Genomic DNA, 23,789 nt, shown 5'->3' on the forward strand with positions numbered 1-23,789 from the left:
GCTTCTTGTGCCGCCCTGTCTGTTCACATGGGCGACTGCCGTGATGTTGTCCGACTGGATCAACACCGGTTTTCCCTGAAGCAGAGGTTCTGCCTGGCTTAGAGCATTGTAGATTGCTCTTAGTTCCAGAATGTTTATGTGAAGAGACGTTTCCAGGCTCGTCCATACTCCCTGGAAGTTTCTTCCTTGTGTGACTGCTCCCCAGCCTCTCAGGCTGGCGTCCGTGGTCACCAGGATCCAATCCTGTATGCCGAATCTGCGGCCCTCCAATAGATGAGCACTCTGCAACCACCACAGAAGAGACACCCTTGTCCTTGGAGACAGGGTTATCCGCAGGTGCATCTGAAGATGCGACCCTGACCATTTGTCCAACAGATCCCTTTGGAAAATTCTTGTGTGGAATCTGCCGAATGGAATTGCTTCGTAAGAAGCCACCATTTTTCCCAGGACTCTTGTGCATTGATGTACAGACACCTTTCCTGGTTTTAGGAGGTTCCTGACAAGCTCGGATAACTCCTTGGCTTTTTCCTCCGGGAGAAAAACCTTTTTCTGAACCGTGTCCAGAATCATCCCTAGGAACAGCAGACGAGTTGTCGGCATTAACTGGGATTTTGGAATATTCAGAATCCACCCGTGCTGTTTTAGCACTTCTTGAGACAGTGCTAATCCCATCTCTAGCTGTTCTCTGGACCTTGCTCTTATTAGGAGATCGTCCAAGTATGGGATAATTAATATGCCTTTTCTTCGAAGAAGAATCATCATCTCGGCCATTACCTTTGTAAAGACCCGAGGTGCCGTGGACAATCCGAACGGCAGCGTCTGAAACTGATAGTGACAGTTTTGTACAACGAACCTGAGGTACCCCTGGTGTGAGGGGTAAATTGGAACGTGGAGATACGCATCCTTGATGTCCAAGGATACCATAAAATCCCCCTCTTCCAGGTTCGCTATCACTGCTCTGAGTGACTCCATTTTGAACTTGAACTTCTTTATGTACAGGTTCAAGGACTTCAGATTTAGAATAGGCCTTACCGAGCCATCCGGCTTCGGTACCACAAAAAGAGTGGAATAATACCCCTTCCCTTGTTGTAGAAGAGGTACCTTGACTATCACCTGCTGAGAGTACAGCTTGTGAATGGCTTCCAAAACCGTCTCCCTTTCGGAGGGGGACGTTGGTAAAGCAGACTTCAGGAAACGGCGAGGTGGATCTGTCTCTAATTCCAACCTGTACCCCTGAGATATTATCTGCAGGATCCAGGGATCTACTTGCGAGTGAGCCCACTGCGCGCTGTAATTTTTGAGACGACCGCCCACCGTCCCCGAGTCCGCTTGAGAAGCCCCAGCGTCATGCTGAGGCTTTTGTAGAAGCCGGGGAGGGCTTCTGTTCCTGGGAAGGAGCTGCCTGTTGCTGTCTCTTCCCTCGACCTCTGCCTCGTGGCAGATATGAATAGCCCTTTGCTCTCTTATTTTTAAAGGAACGAAAGGGCTGCGGTTGAAAAGTCGGTGCCTTTTTCTGTTGGGGAGTGACTTGAGGTAGAAAGGTGGATTTCCCGGCTGTAGCCGTGGCCACCAAATCTGATAGACCGACTCCAAATAACTCCTCCCCTTTATACGGCAAAACTTCCATATGCCGTTTTGAATCCGCATCGCCTGTCCACTGTCGCGTCCATAAAGCTCTTCTGGCCGAAATGGACATAGCACTTACCCGTGATGCCAGTGTGCAGATATCCCTCTGTGCATCACGCATATAAAGAAATGCATCCTTTATTTGTTCTAACGACAGTAAAATATTGTCCCTGTCCAGGGTATCAATATTTTCAATCAGGGACTCTGACCAAACTACCCCAGCACTGCACATCCAGGCAGTCGCTATAGCTGGTCGTAGTATAACACCTGCATGTGTGTATATACTTTTTTGGATATTTTCCATCCTCCTATCTGATGGATCTTTAAGTGCGGCCGTCTCAGGAGAGGGTAACGCCACTTGTTTAGATAAGCGTGTTAGCGCCTTGTCCACCCTAGGAGATGTTTCCCAGCGCTCCCTAACCTCTGGCGGGAAAGGGTATAATGCCAATAATTTCTTTGAAATTTTCAGCTTTTTATCAGGAGCAACCCACGCTTCATTACACACGTCATTTAATTCTTCTGATTCAGGAAAAACTATAGGTAGTTTTTTCACACCCCACATAATACCCTGTTTAGTGGTACCTGTAGTATCAGCTAAATGTAACGCCTCCTTCATTGCCAAAATCATATAACGTGTGGCCCTACTGGAAAATACGGTTGATTCGTCACCGTCACCACTGGAGTCAGTGCCTGTGTCTGGGTCTGTGTCGACCGACTGAGGCAAAGGGCGTTTTACAGCCCCTGACGGTGTTTGAGTCGCCTGGACAGGCACTAATTGATTGTCCGGCCGTCTCATGTCGTCAAACGACTGCTTTAGCGTGTTGACACTATCCCGTAGTTCCATAAATAAAGGCATCCATTCTGGTGTCGACTCCCTAGGGGGTGACATCCTCATATTTGGCAATTGCTCCGCCTCCACACCAATATCGTCCTCATACATGTCGACACACACGTACCGACACACAGCAGACACACAGGGAATGCTCCTAACGAAGACAGGACCCACTAGCCCTTTGGGGAGACAGAGGGAGAGTTTGCCAGCACACACCAAAAGCGCTATATATAACAGGGATAGCCTTATAATAAGTGCTCCCTTATAGCTGCTTTATATATATAAAAATATCGCCATAAATTTGCCCCCCCTCTCTGTTTTACCCTGTTTCTGTAGTGCAGTGCAGGGGAGAGACCTGGGAGCCGTCCTGACCAGCGGAGCTGTGAGAGGAAATGGCGCCGTGTGCTGAGGAGATAGGCCCGCCCCTTTTTTGGCGGGCTCGTCTCCCGCTATTTAGTGAATCCAGGCAGGGGTTAAATATCTCCATATAGCCTCTGGGGGCTATATGTGAGGTATTTTTAGCCTTTATATAGGTTACATTTGCCTCCCAGGGCGCCCCCCCCCAGCGCCCTGCACCCTCAGTGACTGCGTGTGAAGTGTGCTGAGAGGAAAATGGCGCACAGCTGCAGTGCTGTGCGCTACCTTTAGAAGACTGCAGGAGTCTTCAGCCGCCGATTTTGGACCTCTTCTGACTTCAGCATCTGCAAGGGGGCCGGCGGCGCGGCTCCGGTGACCATCCAGGCTGTACCTGTGATCGTCCCTCTGGAGCTGATGTCCAGTAGCCAAGAAGCCAATCCATCCTGCACGCAGGTGAGTTCACTTCTTCTCCCCTCAGTCCCTCGTTGCAGTGATCCTGTTGCCAGCAGGACTCACTGTAAAATAAAAAACCTAAGCTAAACTTTTTCTAAGCAGCTCTTTAGGAGAGCCACCTAGATTGCACCCTTCTCGGCCGGGCACAAAAATCTAACTGGAGTCTGGAGGAGGGTCATAGGGGGAGGAGCCAGTGCACACCACCTGATCTGGAAAAGCTTTACTTTTTGTGCCCTGTCTCCTGCGGAGCCGCTATTCCCCATGGTCCTTTCAGGAACCCCAGCATCCACTAGGACGATAGAGAAAACCCGATTTGTTAACAATAACTATGTACAAGTATTGCAGATAATCCGCACTTGGAATGGGCGCCCAGCATCCACTACGGACTACGAGAAATAGAATTATCGGTAAGTAAATTCTTATTTTCTCTGACGTCCTAGTGGATGCTGGGAACTCCGTAAGGACCATGGGGATTATACCAAAGCTCCCAAACGGGCGGGAGAGTGCGGATGACTCTGCAGCACCGAGTGAGAAAACTCCAGGTCCTCCTCAGCCAGAGTGTCAAATTTGTAAAATTTTACAAAAGTATTTGACCCTGACCAAGTAGCAGCTCGGCAGAGTTGTAAAGCCGAGACCCCTCGGGCAGCCGCCCAAGATGAGCCCACCTTCCTTGTGGAGTGGGCTTTTACAGATTTTGGCTGTGGCAGGCCTGCCACAGAATGCGCAAGCTGAATTGTACTACAAATCCAGCGAGCAATAGTCTGCTTAGAAGCAGGAGCACCCAGCTTGTTGGGTGCGTACAGGATAAATAGCGAGTCAGATTTTCTGACTCCAGCCGTCCTGGAAACATATATTTTCAGGGCCCTAACAACGTCCAGCAACTTGGAGTCCTCCAAGTCCTTAGTAGCCACAGGTACCACAATAGGCTGGTTCAGATGAAACGCTGAAACCACCTTTGGGAGAAATTGAGGACGAGTCCTCAATTCTGCCCTGTCCGTATGAAAAATCAGGTAAGGGCTTTTACAGGATAAAGCCGCCAATTCGGACACACGCCTGGCTGAAGCCAGGGCCAACAACATGACCACTTTCCATGTGAGATATTTTAATTCCACAGTGTTGAGTGGTTCAAACCAATGTGATTTTAGGAAATCCAAAACAACATTCAGATCCCAGGGTGCCACTGGAGGCACAAAAGGAGGCTGTATATGTAGCACTCCCTTAACAAACGTCTGGACTTCAGGCACTGAAGCCAGTTCTCTCTGAAAGAAAATCGACAGGGCCGAAATCTGGACCTTAATGGATCCTAATTTTAGGCCCATAGACACTCCTGCTTGCAGGAAATGCAGGAATCGACCCAGTTGAAATTCCTTCGTCGGGGCCTTTTTGGCCTCGCACCACGCAACATATTTCCGCCAGATGCGGTGATAATGCTTTGCGGTTACATCCTTTCTGGCTTTTATCAAAGTAGGGATGACTTCATCTGGAATGCCTTTTTCCTTTAGGATCCGGCGTTCAACCGCCATGCCGTCAAAAACGCAGCCGCGGTAAGTCTTGGAACAGACAGGGTCCCTGCTGGAGCAGGTCCCTTCTCAGAGGTAGAGGCCACGGGTCCTCTGTGAGCATCTCTTGAAGTTCCGGGTACCAAGTCCTTCTTGGCCAATCCGGAGCCACGAGAATAGTTCTCACTCCTCCCCGCCGTATAATTCTCAGCACCTTGGGTATGAGAGGCAGAGGAGGGAACACATACACCGACTGGTACACCCACGGTGTTACCAGAGCATCCACAGCTATTGCTCGAGGGTCCCTTGACCTGGCGCAATACCTGTCCAGTTTTTTGTTGAGGCGGGACGCCATCATGTCCACCTTTGGTTTTTCCCAACGGTTTATCATCATGTGGAAGACTTCTGGGTGAAGTCCCCACTCTCCCGGGTGGAGGTCGTGCCTGCTGAGGAAGTCTGCTTCCCAGTTGTCCACTCCCGGAATGAACACTGCCGACAGTGCTATCACATGATTTTCCGCCCAGCGAAGAATCCTTGCAGCTTCTGCCATTGCCCTCCTGCTTCTTGTGCCGCCCTGTCTGTTTACGTGGGCGACTGCCGTGATGTTGTCCGACTGGATCAGCACCGGCTGACCTTGAAGCAGAGGTCTTGCTTGGCTTAGAGCATTGTAAATGGCTCTTAACTCCAGGATATTTATGTGAAGTGATGTCTCCAGGCTTGACCACAAGCCCTGGAAGTTTCTTCCCTGTGTGACTGCTCCCCAGCCTCGCAGGCTGGCATCCGTGGTCACCAGAACCCAGTCCTGAATGCCGAATCCGCGGCCCTCTAGAAGATGAGCACTCTGCAACCACCACAGGAGACACCCCTTTGTCCTTGGGGACAGGGTTATTCGCTGATGCATCTGAAGATGCGATCCGGACCATTTGTCCAGCAGGTCCCACTGGAATGTTCTTGCGTGGAATCTGCCGAATGGGATTGCTTCGTAGGAAGCTACCATTTTTCCCAGGACCCTTGTGCACTGGTGCACTGATACCTGGCCTGGTTTTAGGAGGTTTCTGACTAGCTCGGATAACTCTCTGGCTTTCTCTTCCGGTAGAAACACCTTTTTCTGGACTGTGTCCAGGATCATCCCTAGGAATAGAAGACGTGTCGTCGGGATCAGCTGCGATTTTGGGATATTGAGAATCCAACCGTGCTGCCGCAGCACTACTTGAGATAGTGCTACTCCGACTACCAACTGTTCCTTGGATCTTGCCCTTATCAGGAGATCGTCCAAGTAAGGGATAATTAAAACTCCCTTCCTTCGAAGGAGTATCATCATTTCGGCCATTACTTTAGTAAAGACCCGGGGCGCCGTGGACAATCCAAACGGCAGCGTCTGAAACTGATAGTGGCAGTTCTGTACCACAAACCTGAGGTACCCTTGGTGAGAAGGGTAAATTGGGACATGGAGGTAAGCATCCTTGATGTCCAGAGACACCATATAATCCCCTTCTTCCAGGTTCGCGATCACCGCTCTGAGTGACTCCATCTTGAATTTGAACCTCTGTATGTAAGTGTTCAAAGATTTTAGATTTAAAATGGGTCTCACCGAGCCATCCGGCTTCGGTACCACAAACAGCGTGGAATAATACCCCTTTCCCTGTTGCAGGAGGGGTACCTTGATTATCACCTGCTGTGAATACAGCTTGTGAATGGCTTCCAAATCCGCCTCCCTGTCGGAGGGAGACGTCGGTAAGGCAGACTTTAGGAAACGGCGAGGGGGAGACGCCTCGAATTCCAATTTGTACCCCTGAGATACCACTTGAAGGATCCAGGGATCCACTTGTGAGTGAGCCCACTGCGCGCTGAAATTCTTGAGACGGGCCCCCACCGTGCCTGAGTCCGCTTGTAGAGCCCCAGCGTCATGCTGAGGACTTGGCAGAAGCGGGAGAGGGCTTCTGTTCCTGGGAACTGGCTGTTTGCTGCAGCCTTTTTCCTCTCCCTCTGCCACGGGGCAGAAATGAGGAGCCTTTCGCCCGCTTGCCCTTATGGGGCCGAAAGGACTGCGCCTGATAATACGGCGTCTTTTTATGTTGAGAGGCTACCTGGGGTAAAAATGTGGATTTCCCAGCAGTTGCCGTGGATACCAGGTCCGATAGACCTACCCCAAATAACTCCTCCCCTTTATAAGGCAATACTTCCATATGCCTTTTGGAATCAGCATCACCTGACCACTGCCGCGTCCATAACCCTCTTCTGGCAGATATGGACAGCGCACTTACTCTTGATGCCAGTCGGCAAATATCCCTCTGTGCATCACGCATATATAAAAACGCATCTTTTAAATGCTCTATAGTCAGTAATATAGTGTCCCTATCCAGGGTATCAATATTTTCAGTCAGGGAATCCGACCAAGCCACCCCAGCACTGCACATCCAGGCTGAGGCGATTGCTGGTCGCAGTATAACACGCGTGTGAGTGTATATACATTTTAGGATATTCTCCTGCTTTCTGTCAGCAGGTTCCTTAAGGGCGGCCGTATCCGGAGACGGTAGTGCCACCTGTTTTGACAAGCGTGTGAGCGCTTTATCCACCCTAGGAGGTGTTTCCCAACGTGCCCTATCCTCTGGCGGGAAGGGGTATGATGCCAATAACTTTTTAGGAATTATCAGTCTTTTATCGGGAGAAACCCACGCTTCATCACACACTTCATTTAATTCCTCAGAAGCAGGAAAAACTACAGGTAGTTTTTTCTCACCAAACATAATACCCTTTTTAGTGTTACTTGTACTATCAGAAATGTGTAAAACATTTTTCATTGCCTCAATCATGTAACGTGTGGCCCTACTGGAAGTCACATTCGTCTCATCGTCGACACTGGAGTCAGTATCCGTGTCGGCGTCTGTATCTACCATCTGAGGTAGCGGGCGTTTTAGAGCCCCTGATGGTCTTTGAGACGCCTGGACAGGCACCAGCTGAGTAGCCGGCTGTCTCATGTCATCAACTGTCTTTTGTAAAGAGCTGACACTTTCACGTAAATCCTTCCATAAGCTCATCCACTCAGGTGTCGACTCCCTAGGGGGTGATATCACCAGTACAGGCAATTGCTCTGCCTCCACATCATTTTCCTCTTCATACATGTCGACACAGTCGTACCGACACACAGCACACACACAGGGAATGCTCTGATAGAGGACAGGACCCCACTAGCCCTTTGGGGAGACAGAGGGAGAGTATGCCAGCACACACCAGAGTGCTATATATATGTTGGGATAACACCAAACAGAGTGTTTTTCCCTTTATAGCTGCTGTGTATATTATACTGCGCCTAATTAGTGCCCCCCCCTCTTGTTTTACCCTTTTCTGTAGTGAAGGACTGCAGGGTAGAGTCAGGGAGACGTCCTTCCAGCGGAGCTGTGAGGGAAAATGGCGCCAGTGTGCTGAGGAGATAGGCTCCGCCCCCTTCTCGGCGGACTTTTCTCCCGCTTTTTTTCGGAATCTGGCAGGGGTTAATATACATCCATATAGCCCTGGGGGTTATATGTGATGTAATTTAGCCAGCCAAGGTGTTTATATTGCTGCTCAGGGTGCCCCCCCCCCCAGCGCCCTGCACCCATTAGTGACCGGAGCGTGTGGTGCATGAGGAGCAATGGCGCACAGCTGCAGTGCTGTGCGCTACCTTGGTGAAGACTGATGTCTTCTGCCGCCGATTTTCCGGACCTCTTCTTGCTTCTGGCTCTGTAAGGGGGCCGGCGGCGCGGCTCTGGGACCGGACTCCGAGGCTGGGCCTGTGTTCGGTCCCTCTGGAGCTAATGGTGTCCAGTAGCCTAAGAAGCCCAAGCTGGCTGCAAGCAGGCAGGTTCGCTTCTTCTCCCCTTAGTCCCTCGATGTAGTGAGCCTGTTGCCAGCAGGTCTCACTGAAAATAAAAAACCTAAAACTAACTTTTCCTAAGAAGCTCAGGAGAGCCTCCTAGATTGCACCCAGCTCGGTCGGGCACAAAAATCTAACTGAGGCTTGGAGGAGGGTCATAGGGGGAGGAGCCAGTGCACACCAGGTAGTCCTAAAGCTTTTCTTTTTGTGCCCAGTCTCCTGCGGAGCCGCTATTCCCCATGGTCCTTACGGAGTTTCCAGCATCCACTAGGACATCAGAGAAATAAGATTTTACTTACCGGTAAATCTATTTCTCGTAGTCCGTAGTGGATGCTGGGGACTCCGTAAGGACCATGGGGAATAGACGGGCTCCGCAGGAGACATGGGCACTTTAAGAAAGAATTTAGATTCTGGTGTGCTCTGGCTTCTCCCTCTATGTCCCTCCTCCAGACCTCAGTTAGAGAAACTGTCCCCGGAAGAGCTGACAGTACAAGGAAAGGATTTTGGTAATCCAGGGCAAGATTCATACCAGCCACACCAATCACACCATATAACTTGAGATAAACATACCCAGTCAACAGTATGAACAATAACAGAGCAACAGGTCAAACCTGATGCAACCATAACATAACCCTTATTTAAGCAATAACTATATACAAGCATTGCAGAAGAAGTCCGCACTTGGGACGGGCACCCAGCATCCACTACGGACTACGAGAAATAGATTTACCGGTAAGTAAAATCTTATTTTCTCTAACGTCCTAGTGGATGCTGGGGACTCCGTAAGGACCATGGGGATTATACCAAAGCTCCCAAACGGGCGAGAGAGTGCGGATGACTCTGCAGCACCGATTGAGCAAACACAAGGTCCTCCTCAGCCAGGGTATCAAACTTGTAGAACTTTGCAAAAGTGTTTGAACCTGACCAAGTAGCCGCTCGGCAAAGCTGTAATGCCGAGACCCCTCGGGCAGCCGCCCAAGAAGAGCCCACCTTCCTAGTGGAATGGGCCTTAACTGATTTTGGCAGCGGCAATCCAGCCGCAGAATGAGCCTGCTGAATCGTGTTACAGATCCAGCGAGCAATAGTTTGCTTTGAAGCGGGAGTACCAATCTTGTTGGAAGCATACAGGATAAACAAGGACTCTGTTTTCCTGACCCTAACCATTCTGGCTACATCAACCTTCAAAGCCCTGACCACATCAAGTAACTCGGAATCCTCCAAGTCAGTAGTAGCCACAGGCACCACAATAGGTTGGTTTATATGAAAGGATGAAACCACCTTTGGCAGAAATTGTGGACGGGTCCGCAATTCTGCTCTATCCGCATGGAAAACCAGATAGGGGCTTTTATGTGACAAAGCCGCCAACTCTGACACACGCCTAGCCGAAGCCAAGGCTAATAGCATGACCACCTTCCAGGTGAGATATTTCAACTCCACCGTTTTGAGTGGTTCAAACCAGTGGGATTTCAGGAAACTCAACACCACGTTAAGATCCCAAGGTGCCACTGGAGGCCCAAAAGGGGGCAGAATATGCAGCACTCCCTTTACAAACGTCTGAACTTCAAGTAGAGAAGCCAACTCCTTTTGAAAGAAAATGGATAGGGCCGAAATCTGGACCATAATGGAACCCAATTTTTAGGCCCAAATTCACTCCGGACTGTAGGAAGTGAAGGAAACGGCCCAGCTGGAATTCCTCCGTAGGAGCATTCCTGGCCTCACACCAAGCAACATATTTTCGCCATATACGGTGATAATGTTGAGCTGTCACGTCCTTCCTAGCCTTTATCAGCGTAGGAATGACCTCATCCGGAATGCCTTTCTCTGCTAGGATCCGGCGTTCAACCGCCATGCCGTCAAACGCAGCCGCGGTAAGTCTTGGAACAGACAGGGCCCCTGTTGCAACAAGTCCTGTCTTAGAGGAAGAGGCCACAGGTCCTCTGAGCATTTGTCGCAGATCTGGATACCAAGTCCTTCGTGGCCAATCTGGAACAATGAGTATTGTTCTCAGTCCTCTTTTTCTTATTATCCTCAGCACCTTGGGTATGAGAGGAAGAGGAGGAAATACATAGACCGACTGGAACATCCACGGTGTCACCAGTGCGTCCACAGCTATCGCCTGAGGGTCTCTTGACCTGGCGCAATACCTCTGTAGCTTTTTGTTGAGGCGGGATGCCATCATGTCCACCTGTGGCAGTTCCCACCGACTTGTAATCTGTGCGAAGACTTCCTGATGAAGTCCCCACTCTCCCGGGTGGAGGTCGTGTCTGCTGAGGAAGACTGCTTCCCAGTTGTCCACTCCCGGGATGAACACTGCTGACAGTGCGCTTACATGATTCTCCGCCCAGCGAAGAATTCTGGCGGCTTCCGCCATCGCCACTCTGCTCCTTGTGCCGCCTTGGCGGTTTACATGAGCCACTGCGGTGATGTTGTCTGACTGAATCAGAACCGGTTGGTCGCGAAGCAGGGTCTCCGCTTGACGAAGGGCGTTGTATATGGCCCTTAGTTCCAGGATGTTGATGTGAAGGCAAGTCTCTTGACTTGACCACAGTCCTTGGAAATTTCTTCCCTGTGTGACTGCACCCCAACCTCGGAGGCTTGCGTCCGTGGTCACCAAGACCCAGTCCTGAATGCCGAATCTGCGGCCCTCGAGAAGGTGTGCGCTCTGCAGCCACCACAGGAGAGACACCCTGGCCCTGGGGGATAGGGTGATTAACCGATGCCTCTGTAGATGTGACCCGGACCACTTGTCCAGTAGGTCCCATTGGAAGGTCCTCGCATGGAACCTGCCGAAGGGAATGGCCTCGTATGATGCCACCATCTTTCCCAGGACTCGAGTGCAGTGATGCACAGACACCTGTTTCGGTTTTAATAGGTTCCTGATCAGAGTCCTGAGTTCCTGAGCTTTCTCTATCGGGAGATAAACCCTTTTCTGGTCTGTGTCTAGGATCATGCCCAGGAAAGGCAGACGAGTCGTAGGGACCAACTGCGACTTCGGACTATTTAGAATTCAGCCGTGTTGCCGTAACACTTCCAGAGAAAGTGTTACGCTGATCAGCAACTGCTCTCTTGATCTCACTTTTATGAGTAGATTGTCCAAGTATGGGATAATTGTGACTCCTTGCTTCCGCAGGAGTACCATAATTTCCGCCATTACCTTGGTAAATATTCTTGGTGCCGTGGAGAGACCAAACGGCAACGTCTGAAATTGGTAATGACAATCCTGTACCACAAATCTGAGGTACGCCTGATGAGGCGGATAAATGGGGACATGAAGGTATGCATCCTTTATGTCCAGAGACACCATAAAATCCCCCCCTTCCAGGCTTGCGATAACCGCTCTCAGCGATTCCATCTTGAACCGGAACCTTTTCAGGTACATGTTCAGGGATTTTAAATTCAATATGGGTCTGACTGAACCGTCCGGTTTCGGGACTACGAACATGGTCGAATAATAACCCCTTCCCTGTTGAAGGAGGGGAACCTTGACCACCACCTGTTGAAGATACAATTTTTAAATTGCAGTTAACACTAATTCCCTCTCGTGGGGGGAAGCTGGCAGGGCCGATTTGAGGTATCGGTGAGGGGGCATCTCTTCGAATTCCAGCTTGTATCCCTGAGACACAATCTCTATTGCCCAGGGATCCAACTGGGAGTGAACCCACTTGTGGCTGAAATTTCGAAGACGCGCCCCCACCGGGCCTAGCTCCGCCTGTGGAGCCCCAGCGTCATGCGGTGGATTTTGTAGAGGCCGGGGAGGACTTCTGTTCCTGCGAACTAGCTGTGTCGTGCAGCTTCTTTCCTCTGCCCCTGCCTCTGGCAAGAAAGGACGCACCTCGAACTTTCTTGTTTTTCTGAGATCGAAAGGACTGCATTTGATAATACGGTGCTTTCTAGGCTGTGAGGAAATATATGGCAAAAAATTTGACTTTCCAGCAGTAGCTGTGGAGACCAGGTCCGAGAGACCGTCCCCAAACAATTCCTCACCCTTGTAAGGTAAAACCTCCATATGCCTTTTTAAGTCGGCATCACCTGTCCATTGCCGAGTCCACAGGACCCTTCTGGCAGAAATAGACATAGCATTGATTCTAGAACCCAGCAGACTTATGTCTCTTTCAGCATCTCTCATATATAGGACAGCGTCCTTAATATGCCCCAGGGTCATTAAAATAGTATCCTTGTCTAAGGTATCAAGTTCCTCAGATAGGGTATCCGTCCATGCTGCTACAGCACTACACACCCAGGCCGACGCGATAGCCGGCCTCAGTAAGGTACCTGAATGTGTATAAATGGACTTCAGGGTACCCTCCTGTTTTCTATCCGCAGCATTTTTGAGGGTAGCCGTATCCTGTGACGGCAGGGCTACCTTCTTGGACAAGCGTGTTAAAGCCTTGTCCACCCTAGGGGAGGATTCCCAGCGTAACCTGTTCGTTGGCGGGAAAGGATACGCCATAAGAATCCTTTTGGAATCTGCAGTTTTTTATCTGGAGATTCCCAAGCCTTTTCACATAACTCATTTAGCTCATGTGAGGGGGGAAAGGTTACCTGTGGCTTCTTTTCCACATACATATGAACCCTCCTGTCAGGAACTGGGGTTTCCTCTGTGATGTGCAACACATCCTTAATTGCTATAATCATATAACGGATGGATTTAGCCAATTTAGGCTGTAACTTTGCATCATCGTAATCGACACTGGAGTCAGAATCCATGTCGGTATCCGTGTCAACAATTTGGGATAGTGGGCGCTTCTGAGACCCTGACGGCCTCTGCGACATAGGATCAGGCATGGGCAGGGACCCTGACTGTCCTAAGGCTTCAGCTTTTTCTAACCTTTTATGTAAGGAATTCACACTATCATTTAAAACCTTCCACATATCCAACCAATCAGGTGTCGGTGTCGTCGGCATAGACACCACATTCATTTGCTCCCGCTCTGCTTCCACATAGCCTTCCTCATCAGACATGTCGACACAAACGTACCGACACCACACACACAGGGAATGCCCTTTTCGAAGACAGTTCCCCCACAAGGCCCTTTGGAGAGACAGGGAGAGAGTATGCCAGCACACACCCAGCGCTATATATCCCAGGAATAACACAGTAACTTAATGTTAACCCAGTAGCCGCTGTATATTGTGTTTTTGCACCTAATTTATGTGCCCCCCCTCTCTTTACCCTCTTCTACCGTGAATCTGCAGGGGAGAGCCTGGGGAGCTTCCTCTCAGCGGAGCTGTGGACAAAAAATGGCGCTGGTGAGTGCTGAGGTAGAAGCCCTGCCCCCTCGACGGCGGGCTTCTGTCCCGCTCAAATATGCATCTTCTTGGCGGGGGCTCATACATATATACAGTGCCCAACTGCATATATGTGTACTTTTGCCAAAAGAGGTCCATATGCTGCCCAGGGCGCGCCCCCCCCCCCCGCCCTGCACCCTTACAGTGACCGGAGTATGTGAGGTGTGTGGGAGCAATGGCGCACAGCTGCAGTGCTGTGCGTTACCTCATGTGAAGAACGGAGTCTTCTGCCGCCGATTTCGAAGTCTTCTTGCTTCTCATACTCACCCGGCTTCTGTCTTCCGGCTCTGCGAGGGGGACGACGGCGCGGCTCCGGGAACGGACGGCGAGGGGGAGATCCTGCGTACGATCCCTCTGGAGCTAATGGTGTCCAGTAGCCTAAGAAGCAGGACCTAACTTCAGAGAGTAGGGCTGCTTCTCTCCCCTCAGTCCCACGATGCAAGGAGTCTGTTGCCAGCAGAGCTCCCTGAAAATAAAAAACCTAACAAAATACTTTCTATCAGCAAACTCAGGAGAGCTCACTGAACAGCACCCAGCTCGTCCGGGCACAGTCTCAAACTGAGGTCTGGAGGAGGGACATAGAGGGAGGAGCAAGAGCATACCAGAATCTAAATTCTTTCTTAAAGTGCCCATGTCTCCTGCGGAGCCCATCTATTCCCCATGGTCCTTACGGAGTCCCCAGCATCCACTAGGACGTTAGAGAAATATAATTCTGTCTCTCTCAATCTGTGACATAATAACCAAGCAAAATGATTACAGCACTAACCACTAAAGAGGATAGATTCTGAAGCTGTATATACAGCTATCTGGCATTAGTAATGCGTTCAGCTGGAAGTCTTTCAGAAGACGTTAGCAAGTGTCTGCGATATATACTGTGGGTGACGGTAATCCCAGTATAGTTACCTGGACGCTCAGTACAGTGAGATTAGTCAGTGCTTCCATGTTCTGTAGTTTGGGGATTTTATTCTTCCCAAGAAACAGACTGTCGAGATCTCTCATCGTATCCAGATTCTCTATCTCCTGGGAACACATAAGAAAACAAATATATATATCTACATCTATAAATATAACAAAGAAACGAAGTTTATTATATTTAACAATAAGATAAAGACAAGGATAACAAACATTTACATTTACTCTAGTATACAGATGCTCCTCACTTAACCTACCTGTTCAACAACCGCTCGGACTTACAACCAGCTCTGACCAGCAGTAAATGGCACTGTAATCATTTTTATACTTTCAAATGAGTGTATTTTCATGTTCTGTAATACTGTACATTATGTAAGAGTTATGTAAAGTAAAACAAACTCATCAAGTTGAAATTTTATTTAAACATTTTGTTTATTCAGAATAAATAAAAAGTATTACCTGTATTAAGTATGGGCTCCTCGCTTAACAACCATTTCATCTAATGACCTAGTCATAGGAACGGAACTCGGTCGTTAAATGAGGAGCATCTGCATATTTGCCTAATATTTAAATTTTGGCATATACAACAAATACTTTTAAAAATGTATTGTGCCAGGTAAAGCTATACGGAAATGAACAATTAAAATAATCATTCAGATATTCTCTCTGTGTGATTCTTGCAATCGGACAGAAGTAACTACAATGTAACACTTTAAAAGGTGACTGTGTAGATTACAGGTGAAATCCACATAATTATCTGAATTTCAAACTAAATATCAATACACATAATTGCCCATTTTGCCTCAATCAATGCTTTTTTTATTCCGGTGACATTAAGGGTTAAATTCAATTAGCCTCAAAGCAATGCCTGGGGCTATTCAATTGCAGCCTGCAGGATGTTAATCTCCTCCTCAGGCTCGAAAATAAATCAGTAGTAAGTAGGGCTTTCTACCCACCACAAACATGTTACATCATACCTCAGGGCAACGTGCGTTAGCTACAGATCTACCAGGCAATTAAAAAGGCTTGTATTGAAAATTTTCCAGGCATAAAAGTCTGAGGCTACAAGCCTTTTTTCTCAGGTGGCAAGAATCAAGCCTAATTGAATCTGGCCCTACGACTCTCAAAATAGAAACAAAATGTGTCAAGTCATACAGGGTATCAATATAACATGGTCTCAATGCATTAAAGTGGACCTGTCACCATAGTCATAATTTTATGGGCTAAACCAGAATTCAGGCTTGTCGTTAGTAACAAGTGACATTGCAGAGACAACGGTGTCTCTAATATTCATGACGATAAGCTATAACCTTATGGATATTACTGTACGTGGATGACAACTGTACTGAAAGAAAACACTAAACCAAGCTCACCAGTCTCTCCCTTCCCTGGCTGCAATATTTTACAAGTATACCTTTATCCACTAATTATTAAATTTTATTTATAAGGCACTACAAACGGGCTGCAGCGCTGTACATCTGGCAACAGTAGGACAGTACAGGGTACACAGAACATAACATTACAGTAAACAGAGCACAAGAAACAATTAGCACCATAATTCTCAGTACACAATACAACTGGGAAGCACTAATAATGCCAGCTTACAGTACATGTTCCCATGCAGCGCACTCACCCGGATACGGTTTGAGCCTAGCTCCAATAAACGTAGCTGTGTTAAAGCGCTGAGGTTCTCGATCCGGCCAATCTTGTTGTTCACCAGATACAGGCGCTGTAGCCGAGTCAGAGAATCTAGCCCTCCAATTCGTTTAATGAGATTGAATGACAGATCCAGGATTCTGCAAGGACAGGACTTTGTCACACTTGTGCATAGTGACTACAAAGCAAGCATAAAACTTTTTGTTTGGCCTGAAAGTGCAGGTTATAGCTACAAAGAATATATTTTAGTACACAAACATCATATGGGTTTATTACTGGAGACTTCCCCTTTGTTTTAGAACTGCAGCAATATCAACAACTGACTTCTGGCAGGTAAGGAATGTAATGGGAAGCGGTCACCATAGTGCTAGTCGGGATCCTGGACGTCACAATGCCGACTAGCGGGGAAATACTGAAACTGGAATCCCGGCGCCACAGGCTTTCCTGTGGCGAGTGCAGCGAGCCACCGTGCCCGCAACGTAGCGAGCCTGCAAGGTGCTTGCTAGCACTCGCCCGGCTGCTAGCATAACCGTGGTCGGGATCGTGCTGTCTGTATACTGAAGGCCAGGACCCTGACCGCCTGGTTTACATACTGATCCCAACATAATTATTTGCAATTTAATTGTCAACCATAAGGCTTAATCATTTACAAGAGCAATACAATAGCCTGGTTTGCTTACCAGGATATGTGCACTAAATAGGCAGAGAACACACTGCAACTGAAGACTCACAGAATACACACTATAGCTATGAGGGTCAATGTCCACAATCCAGGTCCTCTTGAATACCACTCTTGAAAAGCTATCCATTCTGCGTATACAATGCATTGAAGGACAAGGTTATGCTGGGATGTGTAGTACCACAGCAGCAGGAAGGTCACATGTTGAATACCCCTGAAGTAGAGGGTGCTGGGAAGAATGTACTCAAATAAGAGTACCCAGAAGCCCCCAATGTGCTCTATGTTTCCCTGTTTAACAGATATGAGGGCAGCAGTGCCCCACTTTATGGAAACTACTCCCTGCCACCCGATGGCAACTTATTGTTGTAGCTGAGGTTGTACACTTTGGCTGTGCCCTATAGCGGGACACAGCCGTTCCTGCATTGCCGAACATAGTCGGTAAGCTGCCAAGTGTCAATATAATCCATTTTTAAATTGTAAACACTTGCGTGCTGTTAGGTGGTGATTCAGATCTGATCGCTGATGTGCATTTTCACACAGCGGGCGATCAAGTCTCAACTGCACACGCACTGCACACACACGTATCAGACAACAACAAAGGGCATCGGCGGTTAGCAACGGGATAGTGCAAAAAATCTGATCGTACTGGCGTTCGCAAGGTGATTGACAGGAAGATGCCATTTGTGGGTGGTAAATGAGTGTTTATTGGGAGTGTCCGGAAAAACGCAGGAGTGCTCAAACGTTTTCAGGGAGGATGTCTGACGTCAGCTCCGGACCCTATCAGCCTCTTCTCATTGCACTGTAGGAGTAAGTTCTGGGCTGCGCAGAGACTGCACAAAGTGGATTTTAGCAGCTCTGCGTACACATGGGATCGCACACTTTCACAGCGAATTTACACTCCCCCTGGAGGCAGCAACTATCTGAACGCAGGACAGCAAAGTTTGCAGCCCAGCGATCAGGTCTGAATTACCACCTTAATTCACTTTTATAGTAACTTATGGCATAGTATCTGTATGTGTTGGATTTATTTATGGTGAGGACTATGTGAGATTGAGTGTAATACAGATATGTCCTCTTGCATCTTTGCTGCAGTCACGCCAAACAGCCCCACTAGGCGCGCCAGGTCCTGTGAGACTATTAGCGTCGGGAATCTTTTTTTTGCCAAAAATGTGTCTAAGCCGCAACAGGATAATGTGTCTAGGACACATCAGGAGACTGTGCAGATTAATTGTATACATAAACACTTGTATATCTGTGTGCGATTAAGTCTCTGAATCTGCATACGAAGTGCTACAATGCAGCACACGTGGATTTTTTCCATGCCAAGTTTAATTGTGCTTCATATACAGACTTCGTCGCATACAAATATGTCAGGAGCAGGTGGAAAGTCAGGAAAATTAGGTAATTAAGCTAAAAATGCTGGGACAGATGTTGGCTTCAGAATCCCTGGAACACCCCCTCCCCATGATTAATTAGGCAATAGGAAATGTAACAAATGGAAAAACAAATGTTTAAGGGGGATACGGTCAAGACGCCGGAATCCCGACCGCCACAATCCCGACATTCTCCCTCCGTGGGTGTCCACGACACCCATAGAGGGAGAATATAATAGTGTGCCGAGCGTAGTGAGCCCGCAAGGGGCTGCGTTCCGCTCGCCACCACTGTTGGGATTCCGGCGTCGGTATTTCGACCGCCGGGATTCCGGCCTGCGGCATTTAGTACTGATCCCGTTTAAGGGGCTACGTACAAATTACCCCATAATCAACTTTTCTGTTTATTTTTAAACTTTGTTTTATACGTATTTAATGAAACAAAAAACATTTGCTTCATCATTTTACATTCTTTAATAAAAATTGACAAAATCAGCCATTTTAAACATTTTTAAAAGCTCAAAATATATTTATTTTGGACAGTACTTATTAAACTGTTACCAATATTTTTTTGAGGTACGGACAGATTTTCATTTTTTCCACGTGGGTATTTGTGGGAAAAACCACAGCATCCAATTTTTTTTTTTCCAATTGGATAGTGCGGATAACAGGAGTGCGTGTATCTGCATTAATGGAAAAATGGTCGCATTAGCTACAATAATTTTTTCCTCAAAAATTTTGCAGGTAATTTGATAGTCTCCTTAGAACTAAAATCTCCAGGACAGGAGGTGAAAGCAGCCAATGACGGCTTTGAAGTAATCCAGGAGCATTATGGTACGGCCACATAGTGCATTCTCTATATGTAACAGCAAATATAAATGTAATAGAGGCAACATGCAGTGGAAATGAAACTCTCAGGTGCCCCCCAGTTGGAACATAGTGTACTCAACCCTTTTCGCTCAGGCCTGGGAAAATCCAAAAATAAGGAATGCTACGGATTATGAAAAAGAAGCAAAGAGTTCATGCAGTCCAGTCTCAGGGGAACATACCCCTCCCTGAAACAGAACAGTGGCACCGTAAATACACTGAGAGAATCTGCTGGTCGGAGGACACTGGAAGGAGGCAATGGAACCTCTCCTTATCACAATACGAGTCAGAATCAGCGTAGATCCCAAATAGCAACATCCACAACAAAATCCCTGACACAGTGTTTTCCTGTCCTTCAGTAGGATCGATAATCCTGTATCTGCCACAGGAGGGTGAACTTCGATGTGAATGGGCAAATATTCTCTGTAAAGCGCTGCGGAATACGTGTGCGCTATATAAATAACTAATAATAATAATAATAATAATAACTTCCCCACAAGTAGGTACAGAAAACACAAACGCCTTCTCGGTCTCTGCTGATGCATGAAAGTCATAACTAGAAAGTGATAGAGCCATCTGTACAGTCTCTATTTTATTCAGGACTCACTGCTCATAATCACAGAGGTAGGGAAGAATAATAAATGGAGCAAGGACAGAACACTCCTGGTCCACAGCTTCAAGATCTAACCTCTCCATAATAAACAGCAAGGCAGAGTACAGTACCAGTGGGAGGGGAAAACATCTGGGGGGATTAAACCTAGTAAGTATTGGAGCTGTAGAATCCAAACGGTCCCAGCCAAAGAGCAACTAGAAAGGTGTTAGAGAAAATGCAACATTTTAAGACAGTCAACAACAGAGCAGGACTCAGATCAGACAATGGCAGCCGCAAGCATGTTCTGGCGGGAGCAACCAGACGCAGTAAAGACGAGGAAGATATGGTCAGTGCTACAACTGGAAAGTGAGCAGAGTGTAGAGCACAGAGGCAGGATAGGTAAAAGGATAATGGAGCCGGAGAGCAGCAGAAGTGAGTCTTACGCCCGTCCCAGCCACGCCCCTGAAACAATCTGTAGGGTCTGATTTTTCTGAATTATATTCTCTACATGAAATCAGTAATGTTACTCCAAGGGGACAACCCAATTCCACATGATGTTAGCTTGCAATGCGCACATTAACATATATTAGCGTAGCCCAATCAGCGATTATCCTGTGCAACTCTAAAAATTCAGCAATGCTGCTGGTTACAATATGCTAATAAAGGAGAAAACTTCAAAACGAATGAAACTATTTGTGTGGTTCCCTTATCATGCTACATCTTCATCATGGAATGTAGTCAATATCCCGGCGGTCGGGATCCCGCTGGTCAGAACACTGACGCCGGGATCCCAACCGCCGAGAACGGGTCTGGGACTCCAGGTCGACAACAAAAAGGTCGACGCCAATTGGTCGACACACCTTAGGTCGACATGGCCAAAAGGTCGACATGGCCAAAAGGTCGCCAGGAACAAGGTCGACATGAGTTTATGTTTTTTTGGTGTCGTTTTCTTCGTAGAGTGACCGGGAACCCCAATTAGTGCACCGCTTCGCTCGCCATGCTTCGGGCATGGTGCCTTCGCTCCGCTACCGCTTCGCTCGGCACGGATTACCGTTCCAATCGTAGTCCACATGGATCGTTAAGTATGAAAAGGTTCCAAAAAAGAAAAAAAATAAGATTTTACTTACCGATAAATCTATTTCTCGTAGTCCGTAGTGGATGCTGGGGACTCCGTCAGGACCATGGGGATTAGCGGGCTCCGCAGGAGACAGGGCACATCTAAAAAGCCTTTTAGGTCACATGGTGTGTACTGGCTCCTCCCCCTATGACCCTCCTCCAAGCCTCAGTTAGGTACTGTGCCCGGACGAGCGTACACAATAAGGAAGGATCTTGAATCCCGGGTAAGACTCATACCAGCCACACCAATCACACCGTACAACTTGTGATCTGAACCCAGTTAACAGTATGATAACAAAACGAAGTAGCCTCTAAAAAGATGGCTCACAACAATAGTAATAACCCGATTTTTGTAACAATAACTATGTACAAACAGTGCAGACAATCCGCACTTGGGATGGGCGCCCAGCATCCACTACGGACTACGAGAAATAGATTTATCGGTAAGTAAAATCTTATTTTCTCTAACGTCCTAGTGGATGCTGGGGACTCCGTCAGGACCATGGGGATTATACCAAAGCTCCCAAACGGGCGGGAGAGTGCGGATGACTCTGCAGCACCGAATGAGAGAACTCCAGGTCCTCCTTAGCCAGAGTATCAAATTTGTAAAATTTTACAAACGTGTTCTCCCCTGACCACGTAGCTGCTCGGCAAAGTTGTAATGCCGAGACCCCTCGGGCAGCCGCCCAGGATGAGCCCACTTTCCTTGTGGAGTGGGCCTTTACAGATTTAGGCTGTGGCAGGCCTGCCACAGAATGTGCAAGTTGGATTGTGCTACATATCCAACGTGCAATCGTCTGTTTAGACGCAGGAGCACCCATCTTGTTGGGTGCATACAATATAAACAACGAGTCAGATTTTCTGACTCCAGCTGTCCTTGAAATATATATTTTCAATGCTCTGACAACGTCCAGTAACTTGGAGTCCTCCAAGTCGCTAGTCGCCGCAGGCACCACAATAGGCTGGTTCAAGTGAAAAGCCGAAACCACCTTAGGGAGAAATTGAGGACGTGTCCGCAATTCTGCCCTGTCCGAATGGAAAATCAGATATGGGCTTTTGTACGACAAAGCCGCCAATTCTGAAACTCTCCTGGCTGAAGCCAGGGCCAATAGCATGGTTACCTTCCATGTAAGGTATTTTAAATCTACCGATTTTAAAGGCTCAAACCAATGAGATTTGAGAAAATTTAGAACCACGTTCAAATCCCACGGTGCCACTGGAGGCACTATTGGGGGTTGTATATGTAGTACACCTTTTACAAAAGTCTGTACTTCAGGCACTGACGCCAATTCTTTCTGGAAGAAAATTGATAAGGCCGAAATTTGAACTTTAATGGACCCCAATTTTAGGCCCATAGACAATCCTGCTTGCAGGAAATGTAAGAATCGACCCAATTGAAATTCTTCCGTTGGAGCCTTCTTGGCCTCACACCACGCAACATATTTTCTCCAAATACGGTGATAATGTTGTGCGGTCACATCTTTCCTGGCTTTAATTAAAGTCGGAATAACTTCCTCAGGAATGCCCTTTTCTTTTAGAATCCGGCGTTCAACCGCCATGCCGTCAAACGCAGTCGCGGTAAGTCTTGGAACATACAAGGTCCCTGTTGAAGCAGGTCCCTTCTTAGAGGTAGAGGCCACGGATCCTCCGTGAGCATCTCTTGAAGTTCTGGATACCAAGTTCTTCTTGGCCAGTCCGGAGCTACCAGTATTGTTCTTACTCCTCTTTTCCGTATAATTCTCAGTACCTTTGGTATGAGAGGCAGAGGAGGGAACACATATACTGACTGGTACACCCATGGTGTTACCAGAGCGTCCACAGCTATTGCCTGTGGGTCTCTTGACCTGGCGCAATACCTGTCCAACTTTTTGTTGAGGCGAGACGCCATCATGTCCACCTTTGGTTTTTCCCAACGGTTCACCATCATGTTGAAAACTTCTGGATGAAGTCCCCACTCTCCCGGGTGAAGGTCGTGTCTGCTGAGGAAGTCTGCTTCCCAGTTGTCCACTCCCGGGATGAACACTGCTGACAGTGCTACGACATGATTCTCCGCCCAGCGCAGAATCCGTGCAGTTTCCGTCATTGCACTTCTGCTTCTCGTGCCGCCTTGTCGGTTGACGTGGGCGACTGCCGTGATGTTGTCGGACTGGATCAGCACCGGCTGATCCTGAAGCAGAGGTCTTGCTTGGCTTAGGGCATTGTATATCGCTCTTAGCTCCAGTATATTTATGTGAAGAGACTTTTCCAGGTTTGACCACACACCCTGGAAGTTTCTTCCCTTTGTGACTGCTCCCCAACCTCGTAGGCTGGCATCCGTAGTCACCAGGACCCAGTCCTGTATGCCGAATCTGCGGCCCACTAACAGATGGGCCGTCTGTAACCACCACAGGAGAGACAATCTTGTTCTTGGTGACAATGTTATCCTCTGATGCATGTGCAGATGCGATCCGGACCATTTGTCCAGTAGATCCCACTGGAATGTCCGTGCATGGAATCTGCCGAAAGGAATCGCTTCGTACGAAGCCACCATTTTTCCCAGGACTCTCGTGCATTGATGTACTGACACAGTTCCTGGTTTTAGGAGGTTCCTGACAAGTTCGGATAGCTCCTTTGCCTTCTCCTCTGGGAGAAATACCTTTTTCTGAACCGTGTCCAGAATCATGCCCAAAAACAACAGATGTGTTGTCG

The 23,789-nt window shown here is 48.1% G+C and overlaps 1 protein-coding gene across 1 annotated transcript in view; it reads right to left on the reverse strand.

The window, feature by feature from the left end:
- The window catches only part of PPP1R7 (protein phosphatase 1 regulatory subunit 7), a 92,811-nt gene that overhangs the window by 38,916 nt on the left and 30,106 nt on the right, over positions 1 to 23,789 (reverse strand). The window contains exons 6-7 of the mRNA XM_063915753.1: positions 16,455 to 16,617; positions 14,813 to 14,929 (exon numbers count right to left, since the gene is read on the reverse strand). Of these exons, the coding sequence (XP_063771823.1) occupies positions 14,813 to 14,929; positions 16,455 to 16,617 (280 nt within the window). The remainder of the gene's footprint in view (positions 1 to 14,812; positions 14,930 to 16,454; positions 16,618 to 23,789) is intronic.

This window comes from Pseudophryne corroboree, chromosome 4 (genome assembly GCF_028390025.1).
Source record: "Pseudophryne corroboree isolate aPseCor3 chromosome 4, aPseCor3.hap2, whole genome shotgun sequence".
In the NCBI taxonomy this organism is placed as follows: domain Eukaryota; kingdom Metazoa; phylum Chordata; class Amphibia; order Anura; family Myobatrachidae; genus Pseudophryne; species Pseudophryne corroboree.